This window comes from Antrostomus carolinensis, unplaced genomic scaffold (assembly GCF_000700745.2).
Source record: "Antrostomus carolinensis isolate BGI_N321 unplaced genomic scaffold, ASM70074v2 scaffold21031, whole genome shotgun sequence".
NCBI lineage: Eukaryota > Metazoa > Chordata > Aves > Caprimulgiformes > Caprimulgidae > Antrostomus > Antrostomus carolinensis.
Genome location: NW_010292257.1, coordinates 13,429 through 27,631, shown reverse-complemented (window position 1 = coordinate 27,631; position 14,203 = coordinate 13,429). Strand labels below are relative to the sequence as shown.

Here is a 14,203-nt window from a genome sequence, read left to right as displayed (position 1 = left end):
CAGTAGCCGTCCTCAGGTACTAAACTAAGGAGCTGCATCCTTTGGTTCCATAGGATCAAGGGACTGCCTGCAGAATAACAGCAGCATTGCCCTGTTGAGTTGTGTCAACTGAGGTTCAGTTTCTTAGAAAATGCCTCAAACTCAACATTGCTTGGAGCCTTCTGCCTCAACATCCCTACAAATTCCAAATACCATTTTTTTAAGACAAAAGCTGTGTTATTTTGAAGGAGCTAGTTTTCTCCATTATGTTTGTCCCAGGATGACTGGGCAGGAAAGTGCTTACAAGAGGAACTGAGTAGATAGGTGGTTTTGGAGGGTTTGTTTGTCTTTAAAACGAAGTTTCTGGTGGGTTAAGAATGAAGCAGTGAGAATATTGCCGTGTCTGGGACACAAACTGCACCAAAACTGATGAGTCCTTTTAACCAGCATCTTCTAGTGCTGATCAAGGCTCTGTGGGGACTTCACCATTCAGCAGAGTTTGAGGCAGGTCAGACACTGTGGTCAGTTACACCAAACAGGTGGAGATCAGGACCTGGAGTCTACGAAGTGGGTTGCAACAACTAGATGGTAACTTGAGACTCTGTCAGTGCATATTGTGAAACTCGGTGTTTAAGAGGAAGTAATCTGCAGCAGGAGGAGGAAAAAACCAGAAGAACCCCAAACAAGTCTACTAGCAAAAAGCATGTGCGCTGTCTCTTCTAAGCAGAGTTGGAAGTAACATCAGACTACAATAGAATATCCACACAGGAGGAGGTCTTCCAGGATGGTAAGTACATTTGCCATCATCTTGGGAGTGCTGGGGCATGGTAATGGAGAGATGAATGCACTTTGTTCATCTGAGGATGAACAGTTTCAGTTTCAGGGGAGGTTTTTATATAGTGAAAAATCTCATCCTTGTGTTTGAAATCCAAAATCTGAAATGGTTTGATGCTGATGGAGAAAAGTACCAGAAGTTATTGTGAGGGCAGGGGGAAAGCAGCATTAATATTATAAACAACAGTCTCCTGTGTGTACTCAGCAGATTGTGGTATTAGCTTGTGTTCCAGTCTGTGAAGCAATGCTGTGTAGCACTTTTATTTATTGCTTTTGGATGAACTTTAGTCATTGAAGTTGGCAGCTAGTAAAGCCCTGAAAGCTTCAAGGGAACCATAGTTAATTACTGACCAGCTACAATATTATTCTTAAGAATTCTGGTTGAGTCTGTGATGTTTTCTTTCTTGAAAATTAAACTGCATATTTTAGTGCAGTTCTCATGACTCTGTGTAGCATCTGGGAATCTAACCCATCACTGGTCAAAGACATCAAGAAGGACTTTGAACCAAATGGTAGATGACTTTATCATGGCACATGAGATCGGTTCACTTTCATATTTTAAAAGAAATACTGCTTTTTTGAAGCCATTTTGTAACTGTTGCTGAAAAAGAGAACTGAAACAAGTTGTTTCTGATGAGCTCTCTCCTTCTTAAGCCATTTCACAGCTCTAAGTGCACCTACAACTGCAGCTCCTTATCAAGACATTGCCTGGGTCATGGAATGTATCGTGGGGAGCACTTTAGCTTTGGGGGCCAGAGGGACAAGACAACACCTCTCAGGCTCTGGTTCTGTGATGGGAACCCCCGGGGCAGCCAGGGGCTGTTACTGGGTAGCCCAGCTGGTTGGGACAGCTGCTGCCAAAGCAGTGAGCTGTGGAGTGTGACCTGCAGCCTCACTGGGCTCTCCTGGCCTCAGTTGAAGGGCTGCTCCTGTTTTTCAATTTCCTGTCTTCTCCACCTTTAAAATCTCCTTGCCTCAGTTTCATACCGAACTCCTTCGCCTCTTCTCTCTTGCTCTCTTCTTCCCGCTAAGTTTTCTGGGCGGGCATTTGACCACTTTCTCTCAAGGTGGGGGAATGATGTGTGTTGCTGTCACACAGCTTTCTCTGTGTGGTGTGTTACATCCCCCCTCTCTGCTTGGGCTGTAAGCTCTTTGGGGTAAGACATTGTGTCTTTGTGCTGTGTTTAAAACATGAACTGGGCTTTCAGGGGCATGGGGACCTGACATTCACCAGGCAATGGCCAACTGTCTGTCACTGCTGGCAGCAGCTCAGTTTCTCCAGGGCTGGGAGAATGGGTGTTTACTTGCCAGTATTTATAACTATTTCTTGTGTAAAAGCTTGCATCTGGATCTGGGGGCAGCAAGAGGAAGTGCCAGTGAGAAGTGTGACTAAAACTGTCTTGGAAAGTAGGGACAGCTCTATTGAGTCCAGCTGATAACAACAACAAGCAGACCCTGAAATGGAAACTGAGCTTTCAGCTCTGAAGCTCTAGTATGCTTTTAAGTATGTCTATTCATACCTTTTCTTCCCTCCCCAGCTTTCTCATTCTCCCTTGTCTGCACTTTTACCTTGGGTCCCCTCTTCACATCCCTCTCTGCATTCCCCATGTCACTGTTTCAGACCCACCTCCCTGGTCTCCCAAGACATCCTCCAGCTCTTTGGTTCAGCCCCACTAGTTCTTGTGAGTTGGATCCCACAAGAAGCCTTTAGGGCTATGTCCGTGCTGTGTCCAACTCCTGCCTGTTCCATGCAGTCACAGCATCTGTACAGAAAGGTGGGGTGGGCAGGAGTTGGACGCAGCATGGATGTGTGTGGCTGTGCAGCCTTATAGTGTAGGAGAGCTGACACCATGAGCCCACCCAGTTCAAGCAATAATGGCTGTGAACATATGGCAAGATGAATGGGACAAGCCTGGCAGGATCCTTCCTACCTACAACTTGTTTGAGTGTGGTCACCCACAGAGCAACTGCATATCTGATACCATTACAGTGTGTCTGTCCTCCAGGCTACAAATGTCCAGTAGGGGTAGGAAGTGGTAGTTTGGGGACTGGACAGGTGGTGATATCATCTGGCAGCACTTTTTGAAATCTACCATACCCCAGGATGTCCTTCTTGCTTCTGAGCATGAAAAATGACAGCTGACTCCTAGGGGGTAAAGTCACCTCTGCTAGTGCAGGGATGATTCATGACCCATTGAGCATGTGTGAAGTTTTTGGTTTGACCTTTTGAGAAGGCAAAATAGGCAAGTGGCCAACTACCCCTGCCCCACCATCTGCTGCGAGTTTGGACATATTTTGGTATTTGCTCTTGTGGTTGCCTCTGCTGATGATAACACAATATTGGAGCACTACTGTCTGAGGAGGAAAAGAAGTTAACTTATATTCTAAGGTCATGATTGCAACAAGGGAGAAGAGTAGTTTATATTTTGACCTGGTCACTGTCCTCTTAACAGAGTCCTTCCTGGAAGAGACACTAGCATTGAAGACTGCTCACACACAAAGGAAGAGAGCAGGAGCCTAATAGAGTCGCACACAGGATGACATTGATGCTGTACATTATCACCCACAGCGTCTGCGCTTAATTACTGCTTGTTGGCAAATGTGTTAGCTTGCAACAGGACAGAAGTGGGTGTTGGAGGATAACTTGAAGAGGCAGTTGTTTACACATTAATTACTGCCATGATTTTTGTGTGTAGACAGCACCAGGGAAAAACTGCAGGGTCCTGTCTTTCTCACTTTGGAGTCTGTTCATGTCACTCAAGACCCATAATCCAGTGAGGATGTTGCACAGATCCGTACTTAAATTTTAGAGCACCACGTAAAGCAATACCAGTAACTTGCTTTTTTTAGGCTGTATCTGGCTTTATACAAATAAAGCTTTATTTTTCCCCTTGCGTACATTTCTGTTTTTCAGATTGTGAAAAAAGCATTAAAACCATCCCTGATGTTTAATGAGTCCTCCAACATGAAATTAAGCGTGAACAATCAAAAAGACGTCAAAATGGTAATTATTGGGATACACTACATTTGCTTACAAGAGCTGAGATTACACTGACAATTCTGAAACGAAATAACAGATTAAGAAGAATGATTTTATTGCCCATTTTAGAAATCCATGTAGGCTTTGATCCTATTTGTAAATAAACGAGTGACAAAACCCTCATTGATTTATCTGGTAGACTGATCAAACCTTGCCATGCGGGAGTAATGTGGAGCCTGATCCTGCAGCCCTGGCTCAGGACAGTAAACCCTGCTCATACAACAACCTCACTTCCACCACTAGCACAGAATTTATTTGTTTATTCAGTGTGCTGAATCTTATTATATTGGGAAGAAATTCTTCACTGTGAGGGTGGTCAGACACTGGAACCCAGAGAAGTTGTGGCTGCTCCTCCCTGGAAGTGTTTAAGGCCAGGCTGGATGAGGCTTTGAGCAACCTGGTCTAGTGGAAGGTGTCCCTGCTGATGGCAGGGGGGTTGGAACTAGATGATCTTTAAGGTCCCTTCCACCCCAAACCATTCTATGATTCTATGACTGGAGCACTTGGACATCACAGTGTACAGCATGGTGACAGCCAAGATGTGAGTTCAAAATAGATCTCTTGCCTTAGAAATGTCTTCTCAAACCTCTGCAATATTTAAGTCTTGCCAAGATGTTCATGGGATGAATTGCAGAACTGTTAAAAATTGGTGTTATTTTTTTGGCCATCAGTGAGAAGGAGAACAAGCCAGAGGGCAAAAATTTAACTGGATAGTCAGTTTAAAAGTGTTTTTCTTATGCAAATCGCTGCCTGAAATTGATGGCAGCACTGTAGATCTCGAGAAAAGCAGAAAAACAAAGAAAAGTAAGTAACTTATCCACACAGAAACAGAAATAGATACTTTCAGAGACAACTGGTTTCTGTGCAATTTTTATATGTAAACTCTTGGGAGCCCACATTTATAGCTAAAGCCTCACAACCACTCCCAGACTCAGTTCTACTGCCTGGAGGTTCAAAAGCTGAACTCCGAAGCACATATTGCCTGCCACAGGTTGGTGGATGGTCCCAGCTCCCAAGAATTGCTGGTGGGAGCCAGACATGATAATTGTTGGAGGGAAATGGATCTGCACTGGTGGCTGTCTATTCCTCCTTAACCTAGGGCAACATATAGAGCTGGTGCTGTATGTTACAGCATGTGAGTGGCTGGACTCCAGATCTGGATATACCAGGAGACCAGACTATTATTATTTTTCATCTACATTCAGGAAAAAAAAAAGGGGGGGGGAAATACAAAAAATGGGAAATGAAGCTAATTCACCACAGTAGAATGACAAGGAAATATTATTCACTTGCCATGATAAATGAGATTTGTGTAGTTTCACTTAAGTGAGGTTTAAATTAGGAGACAAAACCAGAACATGTTCAGAAACCACAAAATGTCCTTCTGCTTCTGTAATTTTCAGGCTTGTTTTTTCTCCCTTGTGAACTTCCTCTGTATGGTTGTGCTGGGCTTGATCCCACAGCTAATCTTGTGTTATGGATTTCCTCGTTTTGATTTTGGTAGAAATTTGGTTGAACATCCATTTGTCTTGTGCTAAAATAAAACTAATCAATGTCAAGCTAATCATAAGTTTTGGGAAAAAAACAGTTTTTTGATATGTTGGCACAGAAAAAATTCAAACAAAATTAAAATCATGGTCCTCACATAAACGAACCCCTATGTAGCTTGTGGTCCTCGCTTTCAGTGGTGTGTCTAAGAATACTGTCTGCCAGCAGCTGAAATCAGAACTACTATTCAATGACTGTGATTTACTCATCTGAAACAGGCAGACAGAATCACAGGATGGTGGGGGTTGGAAGGGACCTCTGGAGATCATCTAGTCCAACCCCTCTGCCAAAGCAGGTACAAAGACATCCATTAGCTGCTGCACTGGTGACTTGGTGATCACTTAAATCTTCTATTTGGATTCTGTTCTAGTTTCAAATCCTGGGGGCAATTTTGATACTTGGTCTTGTCCTGATGGCTGTTTACTTCATGAGAGTGGACAGCATAGCTGATCCCAAGCAAGAAGAAGCAGTTGTCAGCATTTACAAAGAGATGGAGGAGGAAGAACTTTACGGAGATCTCCCAGGAACCACAATAATTGAGGTGGACACCAATAAGTCCAATGATTCCTGCAGGTAACCCCTGCCTAATGGCACATGGAGAAGTAATAACCAGATGAAGAAATAATTCCAATGCTGACAATATCAGCATGGCTTTTATTCTCGTCCTGTTGTATAATAAGTGATAAAGTAGCACTAATTTGGGAGAAGTGAGGCATTGGGTCATCAGCAGTTTCCTGTTATGAGGGGCAGTACTGCAGCTCCACTACTGGTCCTGTGCTTGTATGTTTGGCACAGCTCTGTATCTGCTCCACCACCTCCAGCCATCCTCCCTTTGTGGCAGTGGTGGGAGGTGGCAGAGTGATCAGTGGGCAAAGCAGCCTTCTCTGAGCTCACCCTCTTGCAGAGGCTGGAGGGGACAGTGGGTGTTTGTCCTGGCAGAGGGTGGAGAGGGTACTAAAGTGACATTCAGCCCCAAGGGGTTACTTTTCTCCTCATCTTTAGGATGGTAAAATTCAAAACCTCAGAACAGCTACTGAGAAGCCATTCTGCTGGATTTGGGAGGACAATGTATGATATATGCTTGGCTAGAAAAGCTGGGGATACAGAGTACTTGCAGCTTGTTTGTCTAGCTCAGCTTGTTCAGCTTTGAGGTTGATGTCCAAAATGACCAACTGTCCACCAAAACAGGTGCTTGTTTTCCTGTTTGGGTCACAGTTGCTTGCTTCACGATATACAATTGCCATTGCAGCTTCGAACTTGTGGAAAATGTTCCTTACGACTTAGCTTTTGAGATAAATAGCACAGCAGCCAAACCCCTGTACCACGCCTGGATGAGACTACTTGATACAGCCCGGGAAAAAATTCATGTGGCTTCTTACTATTGGTCTCTTACCGGGAAAGATATCAATGTCAATGATTCATCCTCAAAGCAGGTAAGATAAAATCAGCAACGAGCACATCTATGGTTGTACATCTCACGTACACGTGACAGATGGCAGGTTGATTGTGTGACCTGTCTCCCAGTGACTTTGCTTGACTCTTCCTGCAAACCCAGAAAAGTTTTCCATGCTGGTCTGAAGCAGCACACCAACTTTCCTCCTCCAGTCAACTTAGACTCCATCTGGGCTTTGTCTGTTTTAAGAGTGACCCAGAGGTCAGTCCCAAAACCACGCTGGTTTACTCTGCAGACAGTCAACCTGTGGTAGGGACAGCCAGTGGCATGGCTGAAGAGCCTACAGGATCCCAGATACACAAGTGAACATGTCAGTTCCCACTGGCTACCTGAGGGAGTCAGGAAGCAGAGTCTGCTGGATGGCTCCTTCCTGGGGAAGGACTTCTCGTAAGGGCAGTTAATGACAGAACAAGGGGAAATGGCTTTAAACTGGAGGAGGGTAGGTTTAGATTAAATATTAGGAAGAAGTTCTTGATTGTGAGGGTGGTCAGACACTGGAACAGGTTGCCCAAGGAAGTTGTGGATGCCCCCTCCCTGGAAGTGTTTAAGGCCAGGCTGGATGAGGCTTTGAGCAACCTGGTCTAGTGGAAGGTGTCCCTGCTGATGGCAGGGGGGTTGGAACTGGATGATCTTTAAGGTCCCTTCCAACCAAAACCATTCTATGATTCTATGTTTGACTGCGTCAGAGGCTGCTTCTCTCACGTGTACAGACACGGCATCTGCATCTGCCCATTTTGCAGGTGTCCCTCAACCATGCCTTCAGACAGCAGCTGAGGACATTTACTCTCCTTTGCAGAGCTGTCCTCCTGGGCACCTTGTGCAGCCAGGCTTACCATGGGGCCTCTCTGGCTCCACCACCATGAGTAAATGACAGAGGCCACAGCACAGGTTCACCTTGTGACCATCCATCATGTTTAATTGCCCTTTGCTGCTCTTTTGGTCTGTGGCTGCTGGCAACCTCCCAGGCAATCCTGAGCAGGGTCTAGGGGACGGTATAGGCTGGGGACTGTTCTGAAAAGCAGAAGGGACAAGGCCACCCTATTTCAGGCTGGTATGGAGTTTAGTCACGTGTCAGGAATTGTGCTGTTTGCTGGTAGACCAGATGCTGGCCTGTTTATTACCGTGGGCTGAACTTCTGCCTCCATCCTGGCACATCATCCTCATTATCCTCATGGGCTCTCTGGGACTGCTCTCCTTGTCTTCCTCCCCAGGTGGGTCTGGTGTTGTAAGCTGACTCATTTCCTTCACATGAGAAGTAAAAGTGACAGATGTAAGGCTGAGCCCCACTTATACTAAAGGGACAGCTCAGTGTAGGGTGCTCTCTATTACTTTTATCCTCAGAGAGAAATGACGCACTATATCTGTCGAGCATCAGTATCCAACAGTTGATTTTCATTGGGGCATTCATGTTTGAAGTCTGGGATATTTATGGTTGTACTTTTAAACCTTACACCTAGCAGCATCAAAGGCTAGAAACTAAACTGAGTCATACATTGGATCAGAATCTTTGTCTCCTTTTTTCTGTAGTTGAAACACTCCTGAAATAGGTGACACTTCTGACCTTCCTTGTGTTAGGGTTCTTTAAAGGAAGCATCCATTAGTAACACTATATTTGCATATATCTTAATGTTCTATAAAGACTACAAAAATAACAAACAATGTACCATGCAGGGTGAAGATATTCTGAAGAGGTTTGAGAGATTACTGGCAGAGAATGTCTCTGTGTATGTTGCAGCAAGTATGCCAACTTTGGCTACAAATTCAACTGACCTTGAGATTTTAGAGGAAAAAGGTAATTATCTCACTGCAGTGATGTCCTCAAAACTTCATTAATGCAAAAAGACATCTGAGAGAAACTGGTCTCCAAGGCCTGTTCTGGCATGGTGCTTACATGGGGTCACAGGACAAGTGCTATGTATTCGCCAGTTCGTGACTTCTGTATACGTTGTCATGTCCTTATGGATTATTTTGAAAGTTCACATATTGTATATTTTTACAAGTTATTATATTCCCAAGAATGATTGCTTGTGAAGTTTGGTTGTTATTACCAGTTGCAGGTATTAGACATCCAGATATGTTCTGGCTGTCAGGGGAGCAGTATAGATTACTATCACCATGCTGTATCTAAACTCTTCTTCCCCTCTCCATCTTTCTTCAGGGGCTCATGTAAAAAAGATTGATTTTGGACATTTGGCAGGAGGAGTGTTGCATAGCAAATTCTGGATTGTAGACATGAAACACGTATATATTGGTAGTGCAAATATGGACTGGAGATCTTTATCTCAGGTAAGCTCTGCTGCTACATAGTAAAAAATCTAGGACCAAATTCATTTCTGAGCACATAAGAGAGAAAAATCGTAATGTTGTAAAATGTTGACCAAGTGGAAGAAACGGCAAAGAAACCCCTGGAAGTGGCTCTTTCTGGGGCTGTGACATAGCTTTCTCTCCTTGCAGGTGAAAGAGTTTGGTGCTGTGATATACAACTGCAGCTGCTTGGCCAAAGACCTCTGGAAAACGTTTCGTACTTACTGGGATCTTGGATATACTAATGCTACCACCCCATTCCCTTGGCCTCTTAATTATTCTACCCATATTAACAAGTATCGGCCTCTGGAAGTAGAATTTAATGGAGTCTTGACAAAAGCTTATTTTTCTGTAAGTATGTTTTAAAATAACAAGATACACTGTAAACTATGTTTAAGCATTAGCTAGAAAAGTTCCTTCAGCAGTCCTCAGTTACTTGTGTTCCAGTTGGATAATAATTCATTCAACGGGTTTCTCTGGAACTACTCAAGGAATAAGGGTCTATCCAGCTTGGGCTGTCGGGTAGCATGGCAAGGATGGGGTGCAGGTCTCATTTAATCATCTGTGAGCTCAATATATCAGTAAGTACCTGACCCATCAGGACATGGAAGGCGTGAAGAGCAATAGCAGTCCACCTCAAGTGCTTTGTGCTATTGTAATGAAAACTGAACAGATCCAAATATAAGTGAATCACAGTCTGACAGAAAAAAAGGATAAAAGCACAGACCTCTGTATTTTCTTCTTTACAGGCTTCTCCTCCAGCATTTTGTCCAGAAGGTCGCACCCACGACCTCTTTGCTATAATCAGTATTATCAATGAGGCAGAGAAATTTGTCTATGTTTCTGTTATGGAGTATTTCCCTACCAGCCGTTTCGTTCATCCAGAAAGGTAAAATTTTAATCCTAAGCAAATTAGTTGACTACACTATTTAAAGGAAAAAATATACTATTCTCCCCTTCTGCAATGAAAATATTCAGAGTGGAGAGAACTGAGGCTTTGCTCTGCATTGATGACTGCCTCGTGGACTGTGCAAACACTGATGCTACAGGAAGGATGGTCTCCAATGCTGCCCATATATTTTGCTGGTATTTTAGAGCAGCCTCCTGTGCTCTTCACACAGCAAGAAAATTGTGAAGTGCCAGACTAGGGACAGCCAGGCGCACTCCCTGCAAAGTACAACAGAGCAGCTTTATGAATAGAGAGAGGAATAGGGACAGCAGAAATATATCTGACATCAGACTTTTCAGAGAAAATACTGTTTTGCTCGCCTCTTCTGCTCCTGTTTCTCTTTCTGTTCTTCATTTCTGAAGACTCCTGACTTCTGCCTTTGCTGCCTGTTTGACATACTTGACCCATGGTTTAGAGGGTGATTCTTACCTGTCCTTGCTGACCTCTGCAATGATAAATGAAACAGCCTCTAAAATAAACTTCTGGGCTTTTATTTTCCTTTTTTTTTATAATTTCATCTAAGGACATCCAAGTTCCTCAAACTTGTTGAGTGCATGGAGCAGTAGCTCTTGAAGAGAAGATGATAGTGGTGATCTGGAATGATCAACTTGTGTGTGGTAGACCACTGCCATGGTCCCAGTGGGTTGCCCAAGGTCACAGCAGAATTATGCAGACTTTGCACACCAACTCAAATCTGAGTAATGCAGAAACTTAGTCAGTCATGGGGCAACACTAAGACCCCAAATCCTCTTAGATATGCTTGAATTAGGATGTTTACATGCAACAAAGTGCTCTGAGTATTATCTGCTTATAACATTTCTGAGTTTTCCAATCAACTAAATAATCTGATTGAGAAAGAAGTTCAAGAAAAATAGTTACGTACAACATGGCTTGTAAAGAATAGGGTGAGCTCTAGGTTGCCATTTAGTCAGTTACACCACGCATCATGTCCTCTGGTATGACGTGCAAAGCCTCTGTTCAGCTGGGTACATGTGTGTGTTAGCAGGAAGTGTGTAGGATAGTAGATAGACACAGATAATTCCACTGTCCTTGAAACAAAACCTCAAAGACTAGCTCCCACTTGGAGGATATTTTTTATAAATCAAACAGCTTAGAGGATTTTTGGTTTCTATGTTGTATGGTTAAATCTCTGGGTTTCTCATCTCATGCTTTTAGCTAAGAATACATTCAGAGAAAGTCTCTTTTCTCCCTCAGGAATGAGTGTGTTAATATTCCTCATTCTTCATCTGAAGCCTTAATCCACCATTTGTGACATCTAGGGCCTGATCAGATGCAAACAAGAGTTTGAAAGGCCTAGGGAAAGCAGTGTGGGGCCTCGGGCTATCTCCACAGCAACCAGCTGTAGTGCAATGAATTGAGGCTGATTAGTTCAGGTTAGGTTCCTCCAGCAGCTGAGGCAGAGGGAACAAAGCTGCTGTCTTAATGCCTGAGTGTTAATCAACTAGAAATAGATATATTTAAAAAATGGGAAATGTTCAAAAATAGCATTTCTAAATAGCATGTTTTTCTGAGATTTTCAGCATGTACAAGTCAGCCTGAGACTGAAAGCACATGGCTGGTCCGTTGAACGCAATAGGACGATGTGCGAGGGAGGATTAGAGAACTGAGGCTTTTGTACGTAAGACCAAAAGGAGTAGGTTAGGCAAATTCATTCATCATTGCTCATGGGACTGTGAGCGAGTCCTGGACCTCTCTCTGTATCAGTCCTCCAGTCTGTACTAAAGATGCTTGTCTTCCTCCATGCGGCACTTATTAGGACCTATGGAATGAAAACGCTGCATGGGTGCTTGGAGTTACTAGTCCTGGGATGTATGTTGTCCAGCTCTTAATGTTGTATAGTTGGGTGAAGGATGTTGAAAATTTTCCCCTGAGCTCCTGACAACACAAGTGTCAGGAAAACTGGCAGCCCCATGTTTACAGGAGCACAGCTGTGTTTGTGACCTTGGGGACACATGGTGTACTAAAGAGGGCAAGGAGGGATGGGGAGGGATAGAGCCTGTCCATGCTGGCTGATGGCACAGTCATCTGGGATCCTGAAATGGGCATATTCTGCAAAATGGCTCTTAGGCTTTCCTCTGGGCTCTGTACTGTCCTTTTTACTTCATGCTGTATGGTCTGGCTTTACACTGGAGTTGCTATTGTTATTTTTTGTTTTCCTAAGGAAATGAGCATGATGGCACCATGCTCTGTGTGTATGTGTGTACCTGCCCTACACTTTTTAAAACTTTTTGGTCAGTTTCAACCCAGTTTGGCAGAGACTGGAGGTCTCAAAACACACTGGGAACAGAACTCTCTGGGTAGAAGGCAGAAATCTTATTTGTACCTCCAGTGAAGGCACAAGTGTTCCTCTTGCTAGACATCAGAGATCCCATCTGTGCACAACATCACTTGTGTTCTCAGTTTATTGTCACAGCTTTCTACTGAACTGTTTCAAACCACTCCTCTTTCCACCCACCCACTTTTCTCTAGATACTGGCCAGCCATTGACAACACTCTGAGACGTGCAGCTTTCAACTACAGAGTGCAAATCCGGCTTCTGGTCAGCTGCTGGACCCACTCTGACCCAGCCATGCTCTACTATCTGAGGTCCCTGCGTGCTCTCAACAACCCACATGTCCACATCAGTGTTGACGTGGTATGATACGAAACCTGATTTTTGGAAAGACAGCTTGGGGATATGGGCCCCACACTGATTTTTGAGTCTAAGCTGACAGTTGTGTGTGCAAGTACAAGGTTTTAGAGAAGCAGATTGTTTCCCTTGTTGCAGTGACTGATTCAGGGTCTTGGGAAAATAAGACCCAAGAGATAAGCTTTGAGGAAGCAGCTATTGCAGGCTACTAGTGATACCAAGGGATGTGTCTAGCTGCTGCAGTTGTGACATTATCCAGGCAGTTGCTTTTGCTGAGCACCATGACAGTAACAGTTTTGTGACAACTTAGTGCTCTTCTCGTAGACCTTTTCCTGTATGCGGTATCTTAGATGGGTCTAATTACTATCACTTTTTTATGATTGAGAGCTCTGCTGGCTGCCTATACAAATGGACCCATTTTTGAACACTAAATATTACACGCAGGCCATAGGCACGAGGCTGGAATGCATCAAGGGGGGAGGGGATGGTGTGGAAGCTCCCAGTATAATGTTACCAGGGCAGAGAGAAGTAACGTAAGCAAGGAGGAATGGTTTTTACCAATAATAATAATAATAATAATAATAATAATAAAAAGAACTGAAATGCAGATTTTAGTAAGAGTTAACACAGAAACTTCTGCATTATTGTTGTGTGCAGCACCCCTTGTGTCTGTGATCAGCCCATTCTAACACAAAATAAGAGCAGCAATCAGTGGTAAATGCAGATCTATTAAACAGCTGCCTAAAACTGCATTTAATTGTCTGCCCTGTAATGATAATAGCTGTGCCACTAATGGAACATTGTGAAGCAAACATTATCCTTAGCTGATCTCAATTGCTTATCCAATTTTATGTATAGTGGAAGTACTATTTGTTAGTTTTCTTGGATAAGAGTAAAATCTCTTTTATGGTACGTTCAATAACAGTGTGCGGAATATTGTCTTCTGTTCTTTCTGTACTATTCTATTCTTTGAAAACATAGAAAATCTGCATTGTCCAATTATTCAGTCTGTTCCTCACTCTTCTATTTCTATTTATGTTTTTAATTTCTCTCCCTCCAGAAACTCTTCATTGTTCCAGTTCTGAATCACACAAATATTCCTCATGGGAGAGTGAATCACAACAAATATATGGTCACTGATAAAGTAGCCTACATTGGTAAGTATTCCATTATTCCAAACACTTACAGTATCTTCAGATCTGTAGAACTGAGACTGAGATAGGACGGACTGCAGTATCAAAAAAGACCTCATTTTGCCATGTAAAGCAGATAAACATATCAAAGTATATGGCTTTATCAGAATGTCTGCCCTGGGTAAAGAAGTAGAGATAGGAAGGGGAGGCAACAGTGTAGGTTAAGTTCAGTAAGAGATAATTTAATATGACTGTGAACCATTAAGAACAGAGCATGACAAGTCTGAGTGCACAGCCTGTGACAAGCACAGCA

The 14,203-nt window shown here is 43.4% G+C and overlaps 1 protein-coding gene across 1 annotated transcript in view; it reads left to right on the top strand.

Annotated features, from left to right (window-relative positions):
• The first annotated feature begins 728 nt into the window (after positions 1 to 728).
• Positions 729 to 14,203, top strand: part of PLD4 (phospholipase D family member 4) — a 14,729-nt gene continuing 1,254 nt past the window's right edge. Inside the window, exons 1-10 of the mRNA XM_010176896.1 lie at positions 729 to 766; positions 3,728 to 3,817; positions 5,772 to 5,974; positions 6,651 to 6,834; positions 8,526 to 8,646; positions 9,013 to 9,140; positions 9,309 to 9,509; positions 9,908 to 10,047; positions 12,598 to 12,763; positions 13,818 to 13,914. Coding sequence (XP_010175198.1) covers positions 764 to 766; positions 3,728 to 3,817; positions 5,772 to 5,974; positions 6,651 to 6,834; positions 8,526 to 8,646; positions 9,013 to 9,140; positions 9,309 to 9,509; positions 9,908 to 10,047; positions 12,598 to 12,763; positions 13,818 to 13,914 — 1,333 coding nt within the window. The 5' untranslated portion in view covers positions 729 to 763. The remainder of the gene's footprint in view (positions 767 to 3,727; positions 3,818 to 5,771; positions 5,975 to 6,650; positions 6,835 to 8,525; positions 8,647 to 9,012; positions 9,141 to 9,308; positions 9,510 to 9,907; positions 10,048 to 12,597; positions 12,764 to 13,817; positions 13,915 to 14,203) is intronic.